General features: G+C 42.1%; 1 protein-coding gene across 7 annotated transcripts in view; it reads right to left on the bottom strand.

Moving 5' to 3' along the window:
* Positions 1–27,095, bottom strand: part of ULK2 (unc-51 like autophagy activating kinase 2) — a 140,649-nt gene that overhangs the window by 76,143 nt on the left and 37,411 nt on the right. For 6 of the 7 annotated variants that reach the window (XM_088446362.1, XM_088446366.1, XM_088446363.1 and 3 more), the window contains 5 exons: positions 18,614–18,646; positions 17,720–17,756; positions 9,971–10,144; positions 8,054–8,127; positions 1,748–1,849 (listed from right to left, as the gene is read on the bottom strand). In XM_088446362.1, the coding sequence (XP_088302488.1) occupies positions 1,748–1,849; positions 8,054–8,127; positions 9,971–10,144; positions 17,720–17,756; positions 18,614–18,646 (420 nt within the window). The remainder of the gene's footprint in view (positions 1–1,747; positions 1,850–8,053; positions 8,128–9,970; positions 10,145–17,719; positions 17,757–18,613; positions 18,647–27,095) is intronic. The other variant, XM_088446368.1, reaches the window with a different exon arrangement.

Raw genomic sequence — 27,095 nt, 5'->3', positions numbered from 1 at the left:
AGGTGCACAAGAGAAAATAAAAAAAACAGGCGGAAAATATGCATTAGACAAGTATGGCATGTTTGGCACAGCATGCAGAGTGCTGGACGAATCTCACATGCTACTCTTGCAGAACTGGAAGTATCTTGAGCCAGCTTCAGGAAAGAACAGTGGTTTTCGTGCAAAATTGATTCCAATAGGAGACAGTATTATATGCAGTAGAGATGTGGCTTGCCAATGTTTTTAGTAAAAGCGTAGGTTACAGTACTATAAATATATATATATTTTTATAAACACATATAAACATATTAAAGTTCAATTTAAATGCAAATCATTAGCTGTTTTTAACTTTAAAAACTGAAACTGATCTCTTATTTCCTTTGGCTAAAGCCAAGTACAGATGTGTCCACATATACCTTGCCTCCTTGCACATTAAATAGCCCCTCTACAGTTGACACCAATGTAGAGTTTCGCATACAGATACACCCACAGTGGCTCACAAAATATAGGCATGCCACATAACATTTTAATCAGCAGAAGCTGCTTGTGTGTCACATCACTTTGTGAATAAGACAATTTAAAGGGAAAAAGTTGAACAAAAAGAAGCCCGGCGCTCACGCGTTGTGTAACGTGACTTGTAGGCACTGAGAATAGACGTTTGTGGACACATCTGGAAATTATGTAATTAGATTGCAACACGCATGCTAATAATATTAATATAGTATGAGTGGAAAGGATAAAGATGCTCTCAGCCAATCAGAAGATGATGCTGAAAGTCTTCAGTAGTGTGTCTGGGCACCAGGGACTGAGCACCCACAAGTGATGAGTCTCCTGACAGGTGCAGATGCTATTTTTGTTTTGGTTCTGGTTCTGTATGGGACATATTTGTACTCGTAAAGTGCTTGCACATCCCCTTCCATTGCTTGCTCTGGCTCTCTGAGCGCAGGCACAAATAGGATCTAAATCTATATAGGGACAGTGTTTTTATTTTATGTATAGCTGCAGTACACAGAGTACCATTTTATCCAATGTTGTGCTTCTGGAGCATTTCGCTCCAGAAAATAAATGCTTATGCCCAACTCTATCAGTCCCAATATCAGCAGATGAACAGATGAGCTCAATTTTACAGTAAGATGTGGCGTAATAAAGTTTATTAATATCCGATTGCCTGTATTACTAGATATAGCTTCATAGGACACAGTATCATCATGACCTAAGCTAACAGGCATTTGGCAGTACAGTTTCATCTATCTAGCAATATATGAATGGTGTGAAATCTAACAAAGTTGTACAAGCAGAAAATCCATTGAAACGCAATATAATGATGAAGTAAATGAATACCCTGTGGTCATCTGTACAATAGTGTGGAATTTTATGTATCTCTGCTAACAGGCTAATTCCCTCTAATAATTCTATGATGTGCTGTTAAATTGTGTCAAACGACAAACAGAACGGTATATTAAACATTGATATCTATGCAATAGGATTCCATTATCGTGACTGAGGCTCCATTAAAAGGCAGAGTACAAAATATTCTCAATTTATACTACGTTCGGATCTCTACCAGTTTCACATCTAAACCCTTTGTGCCATGTATAATATACTTTATTTTTGCAAGACAAAAGATAAAGAGTAATGATTAGTAATGAAAGAGTAATAATAAAGAGTATGTAGAGATTATGTCAACTGATACAAAGATCGCTATAAAAGTCATTGCTTCCACAAGTAAACTACCAATAAATGTAGCCATAAGAAGGACAGCAGTTACCTGGAAAGGAGGCTTGCCAACCAGACACTGATAAATGACAGTGCCTATGCTCCACAGGTCTGCCTTTGCGTCATAGTGCTGTGACATGATAACCTCCGGAGCCTGGAATGCAAAGTAGACCGCTATGTTTGTATTCCAAGCAAATTACATTATGCAGCCAAATATTCATAACAGGAAAATCTCCTGTAATTTGCTTTATGGAAATTTTAAATACAATAGTTATAGGGGTAAAACTTGTTTAGTTTATTACTAAATCTGTAATCAGACAAGTACACGTAAAATCTTTATGAATGTGCAATCCGCAATCATTTTACAATCATGAACGTGAAAAACAAACAACAGATGACAAAATTAACTTGAAGACATTGTTTTGCTTCAAACCAGATACACTGAGGACTGGCATACATCACAGGAAAAGAAGAGTTGAAGCTGCCTTCTACTTGTGCACTAGAAAAAATACTTTGGGGGGGGGGGGAGGGGGGGGTAGAGAGAGGAAGGGGAAGCATATGCAGCGCCAAAAAGTAACTTTACATGTCCTTGTGCTTTGACCACGTTAGTGGTCCAAAGGATCAAACATCTGTTTAAAGCATGATACTGCAGAATAACTGAATCATATAATAAACAAGGTGTCCAGATATCATAATTTCTGGAACTGCTCATAAGACATGAAATAGCTGCAAAATAATTACAATTAATGAAATGCTTTCTGGAATAATCATGCATGGAATTGGTACTGTATTAATTTAAGCTTTATTCACAGTGCCTTGCAAAAGTATTCACCCTCCATGTTTTGTTGCCTATTAACCTGGAATTAAAATGGATTGTTTGAAGGTGTGCATCATTTCATTCAGAGAACATGCCTACAACTGTGAAGTTGTGTTTTTTTATATTGTGAATCAAACAACATTAGGACAACATAACAGAAAACTTCAGCGTGCATAAATATTCACCCCCCTAAAGTCAGTACTTTGTCGAGCCACCTTTTGTGGCAAATACAGCTGCAAGTCGCTTTGGATAAGTCTCTTTGAGCTTGCCACATCTTGCCCCTGGGATTTTTGCCCATTCCTCAAGGCAAAACTGCTCCAGCTCCTTCATGTTGGATGGTTTCCGCTTGTGAAGAGCAATCTTCAAGTCTGACCACAGATTCTCAATTGGATTGAGATCTGGGCTTTGACTAGGCCATTCCAACACATTTAAAGGATTCCCCTTAAACCACTCAAGTGTTGCTTTAGCAGTATGCTTCGGGTCATTGTCCTGCTGGAAGGTGAACCTCCGTCCCAGTCTCAAATCACAGGCAGACTGATATTGGTTTTGCTCAAGAATATCACTGTATTTAGCACTATCCATCTTTCCCTCGACTCAAATCAGTTTCCCAGTCCCTGCTGCTGAAAAACATCCCCACAGCATGATGCTGCCACCACCATGTTTCACTGTGGGGTTGGTGTTCTTGGGGTGATGGGATGTGTTGAGTTTGCGCCAGACATAGCGTTTTCCTTGGTGGACGAAAAGTAAACATTTTAGTCTCATCTGACCAGAGCACCTTCCTCCATACATTTGGGGAGTTGCCCACATGCCTTTTGGCAAACTCAAATCGTGTCTTCTTATTTGTATCACTAAGTAATGGCTTTTTTCTGGCCACTCTTCCAAAAAGCCCTGCTCTATGGAGTGTACAGCTTATTGTGGTCACATGCACAGATACACCAGTCTCTGCTGTGGAACTCTGCAGCTACTTCAGGGTTACATTTGGTCTCTGTGCTGCCTCTCTGATTAATGCCCTCTTTGCCCGGTCTGTGAGTTTTGGTGGGTGGCCCTCTCTTGGCAGGTTTGTTGTGGTACCATGTTCTTTCCATTTGATGATGATGGATTTGATGGTGTTTCGGGGAGGGATCATCAAAAATTTGGATATTTTTTTGTAACCCAATCCAGAATTGTACTTCTCTACAACTTTGTCCCTGAATTGTTTGGAGAGCTCCTTGGTCTTCATGGTGTGATGCCTCTTGCTTAGTGGTGTTGCAACCTCTGAGGCCTTTCAGAAAAGGTGTGTTTATACTGACAGATCATGTGACACTTAGATTTCACACAGGTGGACTTCATTTCACTAATTATGTGACTGCTGAAGGTAACTGGTTGCCCCAGAACTTTTGAGGGGCTTCATAGCAAAGGGGGTGATTAGATATGCACACGCCAATTTTCTGAATTTTATTTATGAATTCTTTTTTATATATATTTTTCTCATTTCACTTCACCAAATTAGACTATTTTGTGCAGATCCCTCACATAAAATTCAGAAAAGAAAAATTTTTTTTTACAGGTTGTAATGTAACAAAAAAGGTAAAAAAAAGCCAAGGGGAGTGAATACTTTTGCAAGGCATAGTATATAGTGACAAAGAACTTTAAGGGGCATCAATTAAATATAGAGAAGCAGTGTTCATCGTATGCAGCAATTTAGATTCCAATATTCAAAAGTAAATAACAGACCCAAAAGGCCAGGCACTCAATATTTTCTTGAAGGCCGCTATTCCCATTAATTTTAATGTTTCTGCAAGGTTAGCTTTCAGTAAATCTACTTTCAGAGCTGAAACACTAATTGGTAAAGCTCTTTAAGGTCTGTATTTGTATAACAAATTTGTTTGTATATACTTTTACATTTTAAAACTAAAACAATGGGAAGTATAAAGAGGCAGCACAGCAATAAGGCAGGAGATTATACAAGACTATAAAAAATAGAAACCACTAAAGAAAGAGCATAATATTAGCAAATGCAAACTCCACAAGAAAGTATATACAAATGAAACAAAATCCAAAATCTACTCAACCAAGTACATTATCAGATCGGTTCGAGGACAAATAATGGCTTAAGTGACAGGTTTCAAACCACAAATAAATTGTCCCTTCATATCTTTGCTTGTTATAATTCATATAGATTACGCAGTGGAACAGTGACCTCTTATCATAGTAATTTAAATGGTCTTTGGTCTGGCGACATAAAAAGCAATGCAACCACAGATTATTAGACAATTTGCTTTGAGTAGCTCAGGGGATTAGGTATAGGGCTTATTTCACGAGAAAATAACTGGGACGGTCCATCTCGTTTAGACCATGAAAGCAGGGACAAACCAATCATCAGCTCTTTTCCAAGGCCAAAGTGGAGAATTTGTGAAGATAACATTTTATCACCATTGACTCTGCCCTTTCCTCCCCCTCTATACACAGTCCCTTGCTCAAGTCATAAAATGCGGAGCAAATGGTTTATAAATTATTTGTAGCCTACCAAGTACCATTTATGGAAATGGTTTGCGAGTAGAAATTTTAATTTAGAGAAGAATAGTACATGCAGCTTTAAGACATCTGTGATTCAAATCCAGATACTAGATGTTCTCTTCAAATAAGCTCACAGAGGAAATAGAAAAGGGAGCATTAAAAGCATCATCTCAAGTAATTTACCTTTTAAAATAGTAACAATACCAATTTCTAACATAATACAAATGAGATGTAAATGAAGGGAAGAGACAATCCAGAAAGTCATCTGCAAATATGAAGATGACCTTCTAAAAAAAGCACTCCAATGAAGAACGGTTTCAAATGGCATGATGACTAGAATATACAGTAGGTGGAAAAGGGATCAGCCCTGCTCAGCTCCATTACATCAAAGAAACAGCAACAGAGAAGATTCTGCTGATCTACAGTTACATATAGAGCCACACGTTTATCGGGTCTATGTACTAAGCCTTGGAGAGCGATAAAGTGGATCAAGATAAAGTACCAACCAATCAGCTCGTCACTTGAAAAATAAACAATTAGGAGTGGTTTGGTTGGTACTTTATCTCCATCCACTTTAACTCTCTCCAAGGCTTAGTACATAGACGCCTATATTTGTAAATTAAAGTAGCAAGCCTAATTGCTCTCAAGCATCATTTTGTTTGTGAATTAAAATGGTTATCAATATTTTATAGTTGTAGAAACATTACCATTCAGCGTTCTGTATATAAACCCTGTGTTCTTTGATAACAGGATTCTAGGAATAAAGCAATCTTATGTGAGCTCTCTCATTACAACAAGATAGGTCATAGTGACACTGATCATAAAGCTCACGTAGTTCTCTCTAAAAGTACTACATGACACACTGTTCACATTGTGACACTGGAAATTAGCAGATTAAAATGGTCAAATAAACACCAGCCAAGGCAATGTTGTGACTGTCCCCTGAATGGCCCAACAAAAGGATTTTCCTACAGCAGAAAGCTCGCTTCTATCCTGCACATCTTGTATTATATTTGAGGAATTTTTACAGTTCAGCATTTGTACAAAATGCATACAAAAAGTATACTTCCTTAGCGGGTCGCCAACATAACTAGAATTTCAACTTTTACTGCAAAAACACAATAATAGTCAAGCATGATGCTATACATGCCTAAACATACAGACTATTTGGGATAGAGTGTGTCCTGTCCATTAGTGTGGGATAATAATTGGTGGGTAGGAGACAGAAACACTAACTATTTTATTATAAAATGTTATATTGCTTAGGAAACAAAAACACATCATCATGAATTTCACTCAGCTGTCACTTCGGGGCACTGCATGTGGTATCTTCACCACATAAATCCATTTATAGTGCGTGAAGTACAGTAGGTGAGTTGGGGGTCTCTATTTGCTGTAATATGAAGTAGGAATATAGAAAATGAGAAGAGCTATAGCCAAGAATGTAACATTCTACAAAAGAACCCAACTGAGGAAGCCCATAATCTGTTGTCAAACGTGTTTGGGACACTTCCAACTGTAGTTTGATCTTATTTAATTTTATATTTATTTTTTACATATAGATTATTAATTTTATCTTTCATATTTAATTTTTTTTTTATCTTTAAGATTTTTTTTTCTTTTGTATATTTAGAGGTTTGATTATTTTTTATCTTCTACATCTTTCACTGTCCCCTATTGCTAGCATTTTCAATTTATATCAACCCTTTCTTAAATACTTGCATTATTCTGTAAAACTTTTCTATAACCATCTTATCCTATCTAAATCACACCATGCCTATCCTCCCTTCCCCCACAACATTTACCCACACAAATGAACTCTTTGTTAGCAATTTTGATTATACCTCTAGTTTCATACATCTAGCCATTTGTTTCTCCCACCCTGCAAACTATAATCTCCAATACGAACTGATTAAGGAGACTAATCTAGTGCTCTACCAACGAAATTAAGCAATTCAATTCACTCTGTTGCCTGTTCATCTGTAACCCCATTGATCCATTATTGCACCCAATTCTTCAAAACTATTTGTTCACCTAGAACCGCATCCAGACCCATTAAACCTATAGAGATGTTCTTCTCCGCAATGCAACCACTGTTCCTATTTTATAGGGAATCGGAATGATTTACCGCCGGACCCCTGGCCAGCGGTTCAAATGCCGACAGCGCCAGCCCGACAAGGATGAAAATCCCGATCTCCCAATCGTCCCTAGGTAAGTATTCACTAACCTAATTCTACCCCGTAACCCTCCCTTAGGGGTGCCTAACCCTAACCTCCCCCCCCAGTGCCTAACCTTAATCCCCCCCTCTAAGTGCCTAAACCTAACCCCCTCTTACCCGCTGCCTAAACCCCAAGTCCCCCGTGGGGGTGCCTAAACCTAACCCTCCCTCCCCCTAGCCTAACCCTAACCTCCCAGGGGGGTGCCTAACCATAAGTCCTCCCCCAGGAGCCCTAAACCTAACCCTACCTCCCCGCGGCAGTCCGTGCTCAGCATCACTTCGATCGGGATGCCGGGCACTTAGCTCCCGGCACCTGTGAAACGACAGGCGTCTGGATTTAGACGCCTGTTATTTAACCCTCGCCGGGATCAAGCAGTCGGGAAGCCGGCTGTCGGGATTAGGTCCGCCAGCTTCCCGACTGCATACCATTTCTTTGTTAAGGTTATTTTTCATTTAGTGTACATGTCTACCCATTTATGTTGACAGATACTGCATAGTTTATCCTTTTGCTTCCATTTCACTTTGTTTATTAACAATATATAATATTTAATCTTTTACTCGCTCTCATCATTACATAAGCTCTCTCTATATCCAACTAACTCTCTCCATCTCATTAAAAGGTATATTAGAATTATACTTAACTTTCTAATCAGTCCCATTAATTAGCTCTCTCCTGGTGACTCTATATTGCATCTTACCCCTACCATGCAGACCCTTGGCACCAACACACCTGACACTGTGTGACAAATTGCAAAGTAGCATTTCTTTGTATTTGGACTAGTTGGAAGAACACATTATTACATCCGAAACTAAGGAATTTCACTCACCATGTACATCGGGGATCCACACAACGTGGCAGCCATCATGTTGCTTTGCAAATAACGTGCAAAGCCAAAGTCCGCTGAGATACAGAAAGAAAAAATAAGTATCACAAAAATGTGTATGTTCAGCAAATACAATAGAATTAGCTCCTGGCTTTAAAATGAAAACCACAATTTATTAAATGTAATAGAAATTATAGACCCAAGAAAAATCAAGTACAACAGGAGAACCTGGGCATTGTGGGTGTACAATGGGTTGACAAATGCATTTATTACCATGGTTTACATTGTGTAATTTAAACCGCAGAGCAAACCTTAAAGCGTTGAAGGTGGCTGCTACACAACAGAAAACCACCTGAAGATACTCTGTAGTCTCAGAGAATTTCCATCTCTGAGCAGTATCTGTAACTACACAGTGTGTATACAGTTCACTCATCCCCTTTAGGGTGTACACTCTAAAGCTGGCCACACATCTAAAGATTATCTGTCCAACCAGCCAACTAGTTGATTTGTATTCCTTACCAGATTTTCATTCCAACCAATCAGCAATTTGCTCCCAAACGCTGGAAAATGGACAAAAACTGTTGTTTGAACAAATAGTTTAGATCAAACATTTAACAAACTTGTCTGAACGACCATTTTCATCTGTTTTCTGGCATTTAGGAGCAAATTGCTGATCATCATTTACTCCCATACGTTACCAGATTTTCATTCCAACCAATCAACAAGTTGGCTGGTTGGATGTAAGTAGGTCTAGTGTGTGGCCAGCTTAAGGCTATAAATTCTGCCATAATATGTCATGTTCATTGTGTTACTCTGTCATTTTTAAAAAAATGTGATTGGATTGGTTCCCATTTTCAAAACACAAGGTGTGGTTTTTCAAAATAGCCATCCGGAGTGGCACAGCTTGTGGGTAATGGTTTTCAAGTACACATAAAATGTACAGGCGAGCATAATCATCCCTAACATATACCGGCATGCTCTCACCCAGCTGAGTACTACAATTTCCCAACACAACAGAGGAAGTTCTATTAATCAGCAATCCTTACCCGCTGCACACACAAAGTAACAAAGTAAGAGGCTAACTATTACTAGGTTAAATATATTGGGCTTTAACAGTGAACATGTGCATTGTTACATATTACACAAATGGAAGTGTTGGCAGAGCTTGGAAGACCAGACAAGAATTACAACAAATACTGATATAGCATATACCGGCAGTTTGCTCTTAGAATGGCTTTCTGCGGCGATTTTGTCACTTTATACTTATTGTTTTCCAGAGCATCCGATATTGCTCTGTTCACAAAGTGTATTCTAGACTAACATGTCAGTTGAGGCAATAAGCATTAAGAGTTTTAACATTCATAAAGTCAACATGGTTGATGAGTGATATAATGTGTACTTGTAATATGGCAGTGTGCTAGCTACAATAAGAAATCAATATATTAGGCTTTTCAAGTGCACCCATTTACTATACACAATGAAGACCTACTGTATGTTGGAGGCATAATCAATATTGCTGAGATATGTAACCTATTAATATATAATAGAACTAGTGAGGGCACAGTTTTATCTCACAAAATGGTATAGGGACCCTTAAAGACTACATGGGCAGCACGATGGTACAATTGATTAGCGTGCTGTTTCAGCACTAAAGACACGTGTGAAGTTTGTATGTTCTCCCCACGTTTGCATGGGTTTCCTCTGGGCACTCTTCGGTTAGATTGGCTTCTGACAGAAAAAGGAACCCTAATTTGTATGCGTGCTATAGGTAATATGGCAGGGTCTGATCCAATTTAATAAATATTCTCTGTTAAAAGCAGTGGAATATGTGCACTATATAAATGACTTAATAAATAAATCAATAAATACATGCAGTGCTCTATAATAAACAGGATAGAAAGTAACTTTTTTGGAACCTACCAATTTTTATCCGGATGCCACTAAAAGTCAACTTTTTCCGAGTGGCATAGGAGAGAAGTATATTTTGTGGCTTCAGGTCCCTGTGAATAATGCCCTTGCTGTGCAATACCCGCATGGCAGCTGCGATCTGTTGCAGGAAGACTCGTATGGTGTCTTCACTTAATGTCCCTTTGGCTGCAATACAACAGAAGACAGACATTTAAGCAAAACTGCAGAATGTTTTCATTTCATGTGAACTGCTAGCTAAAATTATCCTGATCTACTTATTACATTTTGTACAAGTCACATTTTGTCTATTTAACCCAGGGTTTTTCAAACTCTGCCACTATAGTCCATGCTTGAGCACAAATGACTTAATTAGCAGTGGTGTAACAACGACCCCCGCAGACACTGTGGTGGCTTGGGTACCGTTGTTACGCCACTGCAAAACGTCGATCACGATCTACCAGTAAACTCGCACCGGTACATCACGACCAACTTGCCTACAGCAACTGTGGACGCTGGCCTATGAAGCGATCAGAGGCTAAAGAAGCCTCTGATCACTACAGAGGCCAGGGTTCCCTGTGATTCAGTGCGCGAGGGACATCATGACGTCACCTGCGATATGAAGAGCCTGCACGCTCTTAGATCCAGTCAGCGGCAGCGTGGAGCCAGCGGTGCCCAGCATGGTAAGGTAAGTACTGCACAAGGGTGTGGGGGCCCGCTGGGGGCTGTTCTGAACTGAGAGGGGGCACAACTACAGGAAGCACTGCATAAGGGGCACAACTACAGGGGGCACTAACCTGATGCATGCAGGAGTTTACAGGTTATAACCTATATTCCCAATAATCTGGTTCTACACGGACATAGAAACAGTACACGGACATAGAAACAGTGCAACCTGTCTTGAGCTGAAGTTACAGCCTGGCATGAGCGGAGAGGAGGGTTGGTGAGGTAGTTCTTTCAGGATGGGATGTAATGGGCATTACTGTGTGGCATAATCAAGATGTTCTAAAGGGCAATATTAGTAAGGGGCAATAAGGTGTGGCATAATGTGTTATAAGGAGCATTAAGCCACATATACATTTAATGATATGCTCCATGAGCGATATTGTTAAGTGTTTTCCCTGAACTGCCGAACTCCATAACACACACACTGAACGATATCGTTCAGCGACGGCACCCTCCCTCATCCCTGAACATGCACAACCTGACAATATAGTCAGATTGCCCTGCAAGTTCAGGCAATGAAATACATAGTTAACGATGCACACTCCTGCGAATCGTTAACGATGTCATGCATAGACCCTGGATGATATAGTGAACGCTATGAACGATAACAATACTGCTATCGCCCACATTGTTCAATTTATCGTCTACTGTGTATGAACCTTTAGTGTGGCATAATGTGTTATAAGTAGCATCACTGTATTATGAGACCACATACCTTTTTTTGGGGGGGGACGGGCTGTCGGCGGACCACCCACACCGGCAGTTGCTAGGAGGGGGGTTGCCAGGACCCAAGGGCACAAGCAGATGATGGCCGTTCAGTGTGTATGAACGACCATCATCTGCAGATACATCTGTCAGGTGTGTACCCAGCTTTATACAAGGCAATCTCTCTTTTTTTCTATTTTTGCATCTTACAGCTCGACTCAAAACAAACCAAGCTACACCAACAATAGACAATCCTTTCCTTTCATTACACCGGGACTCTCATTGGATCCTTTTCTATTTTAAATGTTTATACAGTCACATTTTTATGACTGCAACACAGTTTGCTACAAAAGTAAAACACTGTATTTTTTAACTAGATTAATTTTCTATATTTAGATTGTAATATTTTGTGACAATATGCTGATTGTTGAATGCTGAATAGATTTTCTAATGTCTAGATTGTGTTACATTTTTGTATACATTTCTATGGGACATATTTGAGTGTTTCTGAGCGCGCAGCCAATAATCTTAGAGTATTGGTCACGTAGTGCCATCAGCAAACCAGAGATCAGAGGGGGAAGGAAATCAATAAACACATCATCTCCCCCCTTTCCACTGTAGGAAAGAGCTGCGCAATTCAAGTTTATTTCATTAAAGGTCAGGGATTTTTAGGGAGACTCATCATAGACACCAAGAATAAGCATTTAATTTTTCTTGTACCACAACAGGAAGATCCTAATGCAACGTGCTCCATACCAGACATTCAAAGATCCTAGAACCTCACAGGTTACTTCGCTCTTAATGTGTTCCTTGCAATGGGTCCCCAAATATTAATCTGTGAACCTCTAAAATGCTAATCTACTTAAAACATAAAAGTGTCTGATAACATGGTTCAATAGTGCATAATTAACAGCAGGGGGACCAGGGTGGTCATTCAGGGGCCCCCTACACATAGCTACATCACCAGCATGAGGGCACTATGGAATTTGTAAGCAGAGTTTGTTGTGTGTGACATAATGTGAACTAAAAGGTGCCTACACACTTAGCGATATTTTACACAATTTTCCCGATCGTGACAACAAATCGTGTAAAATATGCTCAAAACGTGTGTCCACTCATGATCACAATGCACCTCCCCGCAGGTCGTACCTCGCATCTTCAGATCTCCGGTGTTGTAGGGCAGATTTGCAGATCTCGTACAGATGTGGTGCAGATCGTGAGTACTTTTTACTCACGATCTATCGCACGTCCCGTAACTTGACTGACAGATCCCTGTACACGCCCAATCGCCATCTTGTGCAGCATCGTGAGTTGAAGGTGAAGGACGAGATTTTCAGCTTGCACACCTGAAGTCTGGACTTGTGTATTTTGGTATTACTGCTGCATTGATGCACCTAACTACTGTCCACCAATGTAAGCCACCCACTGTACACCTATAATGCATGACCCAGCCACCGCCTACCTATATGAGGTGGTCAGTGGTTGTGTCATGCATTATACACCCTGTCTACCAATGTGAGCCACCCACCTACCCACGGTCCACCAATGTCAGCCACCTTCTGTCCTAAAAGTATAAAGCATGACTCAGCCACCTCCCGCCTATATGAGGCGGTCGGTGGCTGGGTCATGCATTGTACACCACCTACAAACTGTCCACCAATGTCACCGGCCACCTATTACCTAGGAAATATTAAAACACCATACCAAATATATTAAAACACCGTAAAAAAACATATTACACCACCATAACATGAACAAACAGACTTCAAAATTTAAATATATAAATTACAATACAACCAAACATATCAACATTAAAAATTACAAAACTATTTACAATTATTTCTAAAACTGTGTACAGTATGTCCATATTTTTTTTTCTTCTTCCAAGGAATGTCTATGGATAAGGACAGAGTTAGTCACCGGATTCCTGGAGTCCAAAGAATGTCTATGGCAGATAAGCTGTAGAAACTACTCCAATAAGTCCAAAACAATGGCAGCGTTGGAGGAATTGGTCAAGTTCAGTGAGAAGTATTGCTCTGATGCTAGCATAAAATCGGTCTGTAGCAAGATCCAGAATTTGCGCACGGTGTACGCAAAGGAACGGAAGAAGGTGAAGGAATCCAAGCGTTCCGAAGTGGCCACAGACAATATCTATCAGCCTACGCTGTGGTACTACCACCTGATGTCCTTAATAAGCGAGCAGGAGCCAAAACGTCAGTCTCTGGTGTTGATGGCTGAGTGAGAGGGAAAAAGAGGAGGCAGCAGAAGTGAGTGGTCCGTCTGAGGCTGTTTTGGTAAGTAGAGACACAGTTCATACACCAAAACATTTTTTTTTTTTTTTTTTCAAAATCAGAAATGTCTACTTTAGTCAGTTATCTCAGACAGTCCTCCCGCACCTGGTCCATTGAAATAGGCCATATACTCCTCCTTCACGTCATTGACACGTGCTGTCGATATTGTTTGAATTGGTGGTGCAGACACTGATGTAAACTGGGCAATCTCCTCCGGATGTCCTGCATCTTCTGGCCTAGCTGTGACTGGTCCCCGTTGTGTAGTTTTTCTTCGCAAAAAGTTATGCAGCACACAGCATGCCCTCATGACCCAGTCTATTTTGTCCACACGTAGGTTTATGGTGGTGTGGAAAATGCAGAACCGGTTACTCAGTATTCCAAACGCATTTTCCACAATGCGCCATGCCCGGGATAGACGATATTTGTAGATCCTCTTCTCTCTGGTGAGGCCCCTTTGTGCAAATGGCTTCATCACATGTTCATGTAAAGTAAAAGCCTCGTCTGTGACGAAAACTTAATTTAGGCTGTGCTTTGTCTCGTCCAATGACGGCAAGTTGAGGGTTTTGTTGGTGGGTCTCTGGTAGAATGCCGTCTGTTTGAAGGACCCACCATCCGAAGCACGGCCATTCTCGCCAACATCCACAAACAAAAATTCGTAGTTGGCATTCACCACTACTATGAGAAGGATGCTGAAGAAGCCGCTATAGTTGCAGTAATATGATCCGCTGTTGGCAGGTGGGTTGATGCGTATATGTTTTCAATCGATGGCTCCTCTGCAGTTAGGGAAATTCCAACGTTGTTCACACTCTTCAGCGATGGTCTTCCACTCATCCACGGTGTTTGGAAACAAGTAAAAAAAAAAAAGGGGTTAAAACATGACCATAATATTTTTTCCCTATACAGACTCCAACCCAAGATCCTGAATTGTCAACAACTCCAGACATCAGTCGGATCAGGGACAGCGAGGTGGATACTTCATTCCCATGCCCACCGACCACTGAACCCTCCCAGCATCTACCGCACCTCCCCAAAGGAAAAATAAAATGCCAGGGGAGAAGGCAGCAGCATCAGCAACCCACCGAGCCGGGGGACATATTCCTGCAGCAGGCGGAACGAATCCTCCACAGAAAACCTGACCACGTTGATGACTTTACGTCACATATAAATAGCGCAATGCGCCAAATGATAGGCCAAAACACAGGAGGAGGCTGGTCTATGAGCTGCTGATTAGGGCTCTAAATTCAAATCTGCATATATCAACATATATAGCAGACCCTCTTATGTGCTCACCTGCCCCAACCGCCTTTGTGAGCCCCCCCAGCCCAGTTAGAGGCTACTCCCCCACCCAGTACCCCATCGACAAAACAAGCCAGGCAATTTACAGTGCCATGCTGGAGGCAGAGGATGATTTGCCATAAGATGTAATGTCTTATTTTTTTATTATTGTTGCCTGTACTATCACCAAATTTTATATTTTGTATGATATACGGTGGCGACAACGCTGATTGGACAAGGTCACTACACACATGGCGTTAGTACAGATTGATGGAAGCCGGGGCTACAATCTGTGCTTGTGCCATGTGTATATTGGCCTGTTCAATCTGGCATCTGACTCACCGTATACCATACAGCAGCCTAGATATTGGGACTGATAAAATTCGGTGATAATTCTGTTTTTTTACATTTTATATGCCTAGTTTAAAATTTATATATAGAAAAAAAAATAAACACCAACATTTTTTTATTTATTACTGTGCAGTGTTGTTGGCACAGTGTTGTTAATGCAGACTTCTTGGCTGACAATATTGTTATTTAAAGAGTTATACAAAAAATATATAAAATAAGTTTTTCTTTCACAAGAAACAAATGTGTAGTGTGTTTTTTCTTTCTTACCTTGCAAGACTGGTACTGCAGCACTTTAACAATAGCATTGCAGGTCTCCGGAATGATGACGCCCAAAGACTGAGGGGAGATGAGGGTCCCAAACTTCAGGTCTTCCAGTGACCTTCTTGTAGACAAGTACCTCAGAGTAGCCACCAGCCTCTCTTCAGCAAGTATTGCCCACTGCAGCCTTGTGTCCTTCCTCCGGATGTGGGGGTAACCATACTCAGCAACTCCTGGAAGGTGTCGTCATCCATGGCCAGGTAGTGGCGGTAGTCATACGGGTTGCTCTGCTTGATCTCCATCAGCAGGGACATGTGAGAATGAGTAACCCTTTGCAGGAGCCATTCCTTGGTCCAGCATGCTCTCCTCGCTGGGCCCTCTCCTTCATCACCTTGACCCCCTCGACCAACACTCTATACCGATAGGGATCCATCAGCACAGACTTCAGGAACAGGATAGAATGCAGGTAGCACACACTTGCAGGAAGAACACACTTTGTAAAAGGCAAGCCAAATACAAGCAGAGCACAGTAGAAATGTACAGGATTCAGCAGGAATACACCTAGCCTCACTAGTAGCAGAGCAGAATGTGCACAGAGTTTAAATGGCACCTTCTTTTTATACCCCCTAGCTAGCCCCGGCCATTATTTAAATTTCCAACCAATCGTGAAGATCCTCGTGTGTTTGGTAAGCTCACGATTTATCGTGCATGATCTCACGATTTGGACATCATACATGATGCACGATCGATAGTGAGATTGTGTAACAAACTGGCCGCTTTATACATCAAATCATGTGCATGGCTGCCGGGGAGAGTTCAAGGGAAATCGTCGTACACGATGTCGGATCGTGAGCACATCACCAAGTGTGTAGGCACCTTAAGGGAGCTACAGTGTTGCTTAACACTTTTGTGGTGCTGGGAGTATTTACACATTATACTTTAAAACATTGATATTCTTGGTAAGGGCCCTCAATTAGTTACCCTGGGGCCCCCACAAACCTTAATCCGGCCCTGTGGCTCAGATTAGTGTGTACTAGAGATCAACCTTAAGGATCCACATCAGGTTTGTAAAATTCAAATGTACTATTCCATCAAACTTGAAGGCGGCAGCAATGCTGCTATAGCAAGGTCAAAAACAAATGCATTCAAAAGCAAGGAAATTATTTCTACTGTCGAGCTGTACACTGTCAGTATACCAGTTAGGCTTTCACCGAGGAGAAGATTATGTATCCCTGATTAGAGATTTGTTGCCTTCTTTCATGGAGCATTAGCTTGACACAGCGCTGCTGCCAGCTCCAAGCATTGTGCAGCCAGGTTATACAAGGACAGCCTTCTGGCTCTGAATGCTTATTACAGCAAGAACTTAAATCCAGGACCCTGCGCAGTCATTCTATTACATGAAAATCGTGACTGCATAATGCAAACAACTTGAAAACATTTTTCACAACATAATTAACACCTCCATTTAAACACTCCTGACAAAAATAAACCTAAAGTTTCATACGTAGGTGAATATGAAGGCGGTTCTGAATATTTTATCATCTGTAGGCTATATGACACGCTGACAATATAAACACATCATTAACATTGTACAATGTGCATGAATGTTAGGGAACCCATAGCAACAAGATTTAGTCATCCTTCTAATGCATCTTCCATACAAGTACTCCTTCATATGGTTTGCTATAGAAGCACATAATGCTTTAAAAACATTGGTGAGCAACTAGTATATCAATGGAAACTTCTGACCCAAGTAATTTGCTCTGTTGCTCGTATAGTCATAGTGAGCACAAACAGAGCTATTTACAGGATAGTCTGTGATTGAAGACCACCATTGTTCTGGCCTTCCTAGAAAACCCTAGTACCAGATCAAGAGGCAACCATTTAGTAAGAGCGGACTGCCTGAAGCTGCAGAGATGTGGCTACCTAGCCAGTCTAATTGAATTTTAAACGCACTGGAGAGGCCAAGCAGCATCCTTTGTCTGCTTCTAAGGCACAGACATGCAGTGTGCAGACAGTAGCCAAGAAAATGAATGAAGCTGGGAATACAGACTTGTGTCACTACTTTAAGTCTACATCTTACTGCATTCCTGGATTTTGCAGAATAGACAGATTTAAAAGGGAAGGTAGGAATTACAAAAAAAATAAAAAAAATTACCTTGTAAATAATCTGCAAGGTCTCCCCCGTTGCAGTACTGTGGAAAATAAAATCAAGATTAATGATATTAATAGCTCAATATGGTTTGCTTAACAAATTTGTGGTCAAATAAAGTGGCCTAGGAGTACATTTATTTATCAGTACTGCTGGATTTAAAAAGGCGATACTGTTAAATGCAAAACATACTTGGTTCTGTATTTATTATTGTCCCTTTAAAGCAAGTGTGTAAAGGTGCTGCTTTGAATACTGCACTTTTTTATATATACGCTTAGCATTTACTTTTTGATTGGCTAGGACAGAGCACAACATTGCATCCATTAAGGAGTCATGGTGCACATGGTATATTTAGTTAGTGGAATAGACTGAAAAGTTGATATACAAATATAATGGGATTGTTCAGCTGCACTATCTTGAAGATGACAGGAGAGCCCCATAGATCCTCATGTGTTGAAGTTAGGTCACAATAATCTGGCCTGTCACCCAAGGCATTTTATTGGCTATGTTAGTAGGGAGAGCTGTTCATACTTGAGTAAAAGATGAAGCTATAGCACACCTACTTTGCATTTGACTGCAAAGAACCATCAGCTCACTGGCCCATCTATAAAGATAGCCAGTCGGCACACCAGACATGCTTTTTACCCTAATATTATAATATGCCTCTGCCCTCATGGTACAGTGCTATAGATCTAAAGAGATTTTAGAGACAGAACGCGTCAGATTCATCAGAAAATGTTTAGACTATTCTCAAAAATCATCTAGATTCATAGCGGTTTAATTCAAGGGAAGGGTGAGGGAAAGGAAAGCTTTAAAATTAATTTTTATCTCGTTATGCTTCATAGTAAATTACAACTAGCCATAAAGTTATTTGTAACCACAGGATGATAAATGAGTTACCTCCATGACCAAGAAAACGGAGTTGGGCATTTCCTAGAAAACAAAGCCAAAGAGAAATGATGAGAAAATATGGACTTAAGAGCAGAGACTGGTCTTGCCACATTTCAGAACAAGATTATATTACAAATGCAGTACTAATAAGTGACGCAGTCAATAATAGACATCAAAAATGTACTAAAGAATATGTTGGAAAGTAAAACGATACATTACAAACATATTATAGGAAAGTATCAACCTGGCCCTAAACGCTGTAATAAGAGTCTGGAAAACTCAGAGATAAAATAATCGCAGGGCCTATGCAAGAGTCGCCATTTATGTGAATGGTCACTGATGGAGCAAACTCTTATGCTGGGCACAAACTAGGTCGACGGCTTGGCTGTTTGGCCGAAATGACGATTGGCAAGTGCATATACACTTACCAATCGTCTGCCCGATGTGCCGTGCCTAACATCACAACAGAGCAGGCATTTAACTTTGCCTGCCCAGGAGCTGTCACTCATCACCGAGTCCCTTCAGCATGTGTACGGGTGATTGGCAGGTTGCCCGTACAAACCAGCAGATACACAGATATATCTGCCATCTGCTGTGCTGCACAGCCAATGTATTATGTTTGTGAATGACATCATTAACAGACATATGGAGGGTACACAACCACCGACGCGCTCAGGATATAATCAGCCGTTAGATTTAATGGGAAATCATAGCAAGCAGAGAAAGATCAAGTGCTTTAATTAGACAAGGAGGATCAAATTGGTGCTTTTACAAACAGACTTAAAGCAGAGATATAGATATATAAATAATAATGATAATAACAAACAGCTTTAATTCCCACAGAAAAAAAAAAGAATGGTGCAATTTATTTATCCCTACCCCAAATATGATGGGGGGAGAATAATACTATGGAACTGTTTTATGGACCGGAAAATTTGTCAATATAGAGGGCAAAATAAATAAAGCACTATTCAGTCAATTGTTAAACGAAAACCTACAAGGGAATCGGTATGATATCCCGGCTGCCGCATGGCCGGGAGTTCGAATCCCGGCAGTGGCAGCCCGACAAAACAGCAGAGCCCGGCAGCGGAAGCTCGACAGCGCTGGAAATCCCGATCGTGGTAAGGTAAGTATCTACTAACCTAACCCTCCTTAGGGGTGCCTAACCCTAACCCCCCCCATTCCCCGCTGCCTAAACCTAAGTCCCCCGGGGGGGTGCCTAACCCTCACCCCCCCCCCCTCCCATGCAGCTGTCCGCTCTCGGCTTACCTTCGTTCAGTTTGCCGGGTGTCGGGCTCCCGGCGTAGGTCTAATGACAGGCATCGGGCTTTCGACGCCTGTCATTAGTACCTTGTCGGGATTTGACAGTCTGGAAGCCGGCTGTCGGCATTTAGACCCTCGGCTTCCTGACTACATCCCGTCTGTTCTCATCTGAATCTCTCAAAAACAAGACGCACACTCACTGTACCAGAAGCTGAATGGAGGATGAAGATGGCGATCTGCAGAGCTGTTGCTGTGCCCAGGAATCAGGATGACTGCAGGCAGGAGACTCTGACCTGGCATGCTGAGCGGGAACTGAGCGCAGGAGAAAGGGAGAAGCGCACTTCCCCTGTCTAACCCACCTCTGAAGTAAAGGGGAAGGAGGCATGCGGGACGATCCGGGTCATTGTGAACCGGATCATGACGTTTACACTGCAGGGTGGCACGGGAACGACCCTGCAAAGTACCAGCATTGGATCCCCAGGTCCCTGGACCAGAGTGGATTCATTTACACAGACAAAAATACAGGGTTGATGCGTATCAACCCAGGATTTTCAGGTCGATGTAAAAGTGGTATTACACAGGTTCTGTGGATGGCTGACTTCTAGGAGTATAAGCAACAAATAATTTGGCAACCTTGGTGTTGGACATGGTTGCACTTGTCCACATATTTTATGGTTGGCAGCAACCAGGATTGGTTTTGCCTATCACGTTGACCATAAATAATTTGATTCAGTATTGGACCACAAACCTGTGGCACTCCTGCAGGTGCCTTTCAGCCAGTGGCAGTTCCAGGGAGGGGCGATTGGAGCGATCGCCCCCCCTAGCACAGTACGTCCTTTATTATCAGGGCCGGCGCAAACCGCTCAGCAGAGCCTGCACTGCAGGGAGACGCCAGGCTGGACAGGCGCTCTCCCTGCAGCAGCTGCTGAGACACTTCTTGTTCCTGCCGGCTGCCGCTGTGCCTGTCACACTGAGACAGCTAGCGGCAGCCTACTGTACAGAAAAGTGCGGCTGAGCAGCGCTCTTCATACAGTCCCATCAGAGGTCCCATTAGCTACAGTACCTGTAGGACGATCAGCCTGAACTGAAGCACCTGGATGGGTGCCTGGATGGCAGATGAGCGTCTGCCACCAGTGCTTCTCCTCTCTTCAGTAAGTCGAGTCCCTCTCTTCCTGTTCCCTGCTTGAAAAATCGTCACGCTGGGAACAAGCAGGGACAGTCTGCAAAATATATGCCAGTTTACAAATGTATTCAATTTCAAACACTGTTGATTACACTTGAATAGTGGCTGGTAGTTTGTACACTGTCCCTGCTTGTTCCCAGCGTGACTCCTGACCTCCGGCTCCCAGTCAGAGAAAATGTAGAGAAGGGACTGGGAGACAGCACTGCAGTGAATACAGTAACTATTGTCTATTATGAATGTATAGGTGTAATGGGAAGTAAATAATTCAGGGAGGAGGAGGTGAGGAGGGGGGGGGAAGAGCATACCTGTCATTGTGTGTGTGAGTGTCCATTATACCTGTACCCGCAGGGGCTGTGTTCTCCCTATGCTTTATCTCTTAGATGGCTGTGTAATTTCAGTCACAGGGTCGCCCTATTTAGTACTGCATTGTTTTACCAAGTTAACTAAACTAAATCTCTTTAATTGCTCCTAGAGAATAAATAGGGTCAGTTATGTTTTTTATATAAAATTCAAGGCTTATTCGCATTGTCATTACTGCCTGGTCTGTGCGGAGTTCTGTTTTCATTCCCTTTCCCCATTACTATGTCTTGCTTACCTAACCTAGCGTTTCCTTTGGGATGGGTAAGGGATGCCAGTGTTCAGGATTTTGGCGGACAAAAGCCCAACGTCAGCATCCCGACAGGGATAGGATACCTACACCTGTTGGTCGGTATCCTATCCCTCCCCAGTGCCTAAATCTAACCTCCCCCTCCCTGCACCCTAACCCTCCCCTCTAGTGCCTAACCCTAACCCTCCCCCCTTGGTGCCTAACCCTCCCCTTAGTGCCTAAACCTAACCTCCCACTCCCCACTCCCTAACCCTACCCCCTAGTGCCTAAACCTAACCCTCCTCCTCCCCACACCCTAACCCTCCCCCCTATAGCTGTGTTCTCCCCAGGCTGTTTTCATCGCCCGGCAGAAACAGCCCACCGTCCGCCACTTCCCCCTGCCACATTCCCAGTCACCCTCCGCCTCCTGGTGTGGAACGCTGACCTCTGAAGTGACCGGAGGCTAAAGAAGCCTCCGCTTCAGAGGCAAGCGTTCCCAGTGATGCACTGCGCGGGTGACGCCATGACGTGAAGAGCTTATCCTGCGCGCCTGCTAGATTCAGTCACAGCGAGGGAGTGGGAGCGCCGCCGCCGAGTATGTACAGGTAAGTTCTGGGCTGGGGCCAGTCCAGGGGGCCCTGCACAAGGGGCCAGTCCAGGGGGCCCTGCACAAGGGGGAGGAGATGGGGACACTGCATAAGGGGGAGGAGCTGGGACCAGAAAGGGGAGGTGTCTAGATCCGCCTCTGCTTGCAGCACCCAGTTTTGGAACCATTGCCATAATGTAAGAGTGTGAAAAAGGTTTCTATAATACTCAAGCATGTGTACACAGAAATTAATATATTCATAAATAAGACTAAAGCACAATTGACCAATTTTCTCATTGGTTGCAAAGTGGCTCTAGTACACTGTACAAAAGTTACTGACTCTGTAATCAGAAAGAACACACAGTAATCTAAGTGATTGGAGAACACAGTCAGCCTATGTAATTACATTCTATGTGAAACACATTCCAGTGTGCTATCGTAGGCACATTCTTTGCATTGCTTGATTCCTAGAAAGGAGTTTTCTAGGAAAATCAATCAAACAAGCAGCACAAGTTTGTCCTTTGATGACAGGTGCTTCCAAGAGACACAGTACATGTTATGTTTTATTATGTTTCCCCTACAGAGCAGTATGCCCATGACATTGCTATTCCAAGTCAGGTCAGCAAGTTTGCTATAACAGTGAACAGTGCAGTCTTTGCTTTACTGATAACTAAACAGCTAATGTTGGTAATTACCTGCAAAATGTTTTTAATCATTACTCAAACATTTTTAAAACTAGATAAGACATCTGTATACACACCTGGAGTTTGCACAATATTTTACTATTTATTGTAATTGAAGATTATCAAGCATGTTATTAAATTAAAGCAGTGGAAATGCAGGAAAGAGCAGGGACACAAGTACCAGTCAGATTTAAAATGACTGAATACAGGCCTGATTTGGAGGTGGCCGCAAATCATGCACTGTTGCGGGTTTGTATGGATCATCCGGGGGGTGCGGGTTGAAAGCCGGCAACGGCAACTGTTAGCACCAGCAGGAGCAACAATTGAATAGCTCTGTCGGGCGCGAGGAGGGGCCAAAACAAATGAATACCGCCCACTGAATGTCAACAGTCAATTTTAGTGTTAGGCTGCAGTTAGGGTTACATTCAGCTAAAAATGGTGTCGACATGCCAACTGTCAACATAATGTACAGGTCAAAATTTTATACCATTCCCACAGAAACTATAAACAAAGCAATAGCCGTTTGGACAAATAATGACTGGTTTACAAAGTGTCAAGACAAACTGTATATTATACACACACACACACACTACAGCAGAGGTTCCCAAAACGCAGTCTCAAGGCTCTCAAACAGTTCAGGTTTTAGAGATATCCATGGCTGAGCACAGTTGGTTAAATCAAACTGTTGGGGAGCCTTGAGGACCGCGTTTGGGAACCTCTGCACTACTGGTCAAGTTTTAGAACACAACCATTTTTCCAGGGTTATTGAAATTCGTGCAGTTTAATGTCCGTAAGTGCTGTGCGCGCCCCCCAAGAGTGACGAAAAGGGGATGAGTCTTAAAGACATGCCCCTTTTCGGGTGCGCGCGCAGATGTGCCTTTTCTCTAGGTCCGCCGCCAGACCTAGAGGGAACACTATGTATGCATCTATTCGATTCAGAGCACTGTTTAGTCAGACTAATGATTTCTCCTCGCACCCTCCTGAGGGTGCGAGTAGAAATCCGCCCAAAGTGACGGCTGCGAGGCCAATTTCCGACAAACAGTCTCGCGGCCGGTACTTTAGTTGGAGAATGCCGGTTCTCACAACTAAATGCCCAGGTTAAGTCGTAAGAACTGGCATTCTCAGAGTTAACTACTTCCCGTCGGAGAAAACATTGCACTTAATTAAGTAGCTCTGGAAGCTCCCTCCCGGCGCTATTCAATTCATGCTGAATTGAATAGCCCCCACAGATTGGTTCCAGGCAGTATGGATTTTTTTATTGCAAACCTGTAAGATGTTAGAGTAAAATTTTCAAACTCATGGTTCACTATTTATCTGCAGATTTGAAAAACAAACAAAGAAAAAAAGTTAAGCTGGGTACACACTAAGCGATTCTTGGCCAGACATTGTTATATCAGGGACAGATGGTCAGTGCAAAATGTCATATTGGCTCCAGATATAGAGTTTGCTGCATATGCTTTATCGATCCTGTTGTTTTCGTATCGTTCAAAAAGTGCAATGTGTATGGCCCTCGGCCGATGTCTTAAGATTCCCCTATGGAGAGGGGACTATTTTAATTTGAATTAATCATTTAAACTAAACGATTATTGGGTCATTTGCATTTTGTATATGGGCCGTTTTCAAGACTGTTTTGACGATCTAATTCGGTCTAGTGGCTAGCATTGTTGAGCAAAATCTTAGTGTGTACCCAGCTTTATTTGCACACATATACTGTGGAAGCAACAAGCAGAAGCGTAACAGGGCAAAATTGTGCCCTGTGCAGGTCACGAAGACGAAGCGGGGGAGGCAGCTCCAACAAGTGCAGCACTGACCAGGTGCCCTCTGGATGCCCGATCAGCTGCATTACAGTGCAGTATGACAGTCAGGGGCGTCCACAGAATGCTCCACGGGTGCCGCAGCAGCAATCCTGGCTGCAGGATTGCTAGCCGAGAGCAAGGGCTGTGGGGGTGGTGACAGTGACACTCACAGAACCTCTGCGCTATGTGCAACAGCACCGGTCGCCCTTAACTATTTATGTCCCTGACTAAAAGTTTACAGATTAAACCTATTGTGCCAATAATTGGCTTTCAATTAGCCTGTACCTGTGAATCATGAAAACAGTTCAGCTTTTATGGATAAAATAAACCCCATAATTCAATCAACATTAGTCATACTGAAAATCTAAAGAAAAGCTGTGAAAATAAAGACCTGAAGGAATAACAGGAGAAATAAAGATAAAGTTTTAATGACATACAGAAGGTAGGAAAAGCTTATAAAATAATATCCAAGTGCTTGTACAGTGTATTCCAATGAGCAGTGTTGGATCAACCGTAAGAAAATGGAAGTTGTACTATACCTTCCAGACACTGAGTTTTGAGGGTTGACTATGTTTAGGTAGAGTCAGAGCAAAGAGACTGTATGAGGGAAGCCACAGAGAAGGCAACTATCACTTTGAAGCAACAGAGTTGGAGTTCAGTGGCTGAGAATGGAGAGAAGGTGCACCATGCAAACATCGAGCAGACTTGCTGGAAACTTGCTGATACCTGCAAGTAGCAGACTATAAAGCTGGCCACACATCTAAAGATTTTCTGTCCAACCAGCCAACTAGTTGATTGGTTGGAATGAAAATCTGGTAAGGTATGAAAGCAAATGACAATCAGCAATTTGCTCCCAAACGCTGGAAAATGGACTAAAAACTGTTTGAACAAATTGTTTAGATCAAACATTTACCTTGTCTGAACGACCATTTTCATCTATTTTCTGGTATTTAGGAGCAAACTGCTGATCATCATTTACTCCCATATGTTACCAGATTTTCATTCCAACCAATGAACTAGTTTGTTGGTTTGACAGATTTTAGATGTGTGACCAGCTTTACATTTCTCAGGTGTTGACTTTTTAGGGGTTTGAATACTAGATTATATTTTACTCATGCACCTTTGCTCTAATCACACCAAACAGCCCCATTTGGTGCCCCACGGTGTTTATGACTTAGCTGCAACAAGAGTCTTTTTTCTTAAAATTTGTGCCTTATTCGCACCACTAAATCAACAAAACTATATTGCAAGCGTACAGTCACCACTGGGGCTGGTAGCAATTGTACTTGTGAGCGTTATCCTGTACATCGCAAATCTGTATATAAAGAAAAAAAAAAAAAAGAGGTTCCCATACGAGTGGCAATATTCCTCTCACCAAATTTTATCAGGTTTAATCTGCAGCTTTATACAACAAAAGTAGTGTCCCTTGTACTCTGAGCAGCTTTGCATGTGGCGTTGATGCGATTTACAAAAAAAGGTTGCATCACTACCCATGTGGTGTTAGTCGCACCATATGGCGAAATGTAATAGGTACAAAACAGGCAATTTAATAGTTTTGATGAAGGGCGCAAGCGGGCATTCATTTCTTATCATGCATGTCTAAACCCGTGCAAACTACTAGGTGCAAATTATGAATTTGGGTGCCCAAAATCCCAGCTTTGGGTTGATTTCTGCTCACCACCTCAGGAAAAATGTGAGCTGAAATAATGGGCACCCATCAGAACAAACAATTGAATTGCTCCCGGTCACTCTGGATGGGAGCTGCGGCAGTGTTAAATAATGGTGTTCCTCTAGATTTCATATTTTTCTTTATAGATTTTTTTTTTAGATTTGGAAATAGAACACTATCACCTCTTGTTCCAGCTACAACCCAATAGGATCTCCTAAGACACATAAAACAGAACACTTCTAAAGTGTGAGTACCATATCCCATTTAATTCATAGCAGAGGCCTAGGGGTAAAGTCTAGGACAGTGGTTCTCAAACTCGGTCCTCAGGACCCCACACAGTTCACGTTTCCCAAGTCACCCAGCAGGTGCACAGGTGTATTCATTACTCACTGACACATTTCAAAAGATCCACAGATGGAGCGAATTATAATCACTTGTGAATCTGTGAGGAGACCTGGAAAACATGCACCGTTTGGGGTCCTGAGGACCGATTTTGATGACCTGTGGTCTAGGGAGTAGAGGACTGCATGTTGCCCTAAATAAAAAAGAAAAGACAAAAAAAAATAATTATGTGCCTGGACTGGAGGTCTGGTTAAACAAGGCAAACCCAGTGCTCCTTCCTCCTCCGATGGAGAATTAAATGAATCAGAATGCTATGGGGATATGCACATTTTGTACACAAAAACATTTAGTCAAGGCAGTGTGCACACAATAGAATATATCCA

Source organism: Taudactylus pleione, unplaced genomic scaffold (assembly GCF_031769625.1).
Source record: "Taudactylus pleione unplaced genomic scaffold, aTauple2 ptg000397bl, whole genome shotgun sequence".
NCBI classification, from domain to species: domain Eukaryota; kingdom Metazoa; phylum Chordata; class Amphibia; order Anura; family Myobatrachidae; genus Taudactylus; species Taudactylus pleione.
The sequence above is the reverse complement of the archived record's forward strand: the minus strand, read 5'-3'. Positions and strand labels throughout refer to the sequence as shown.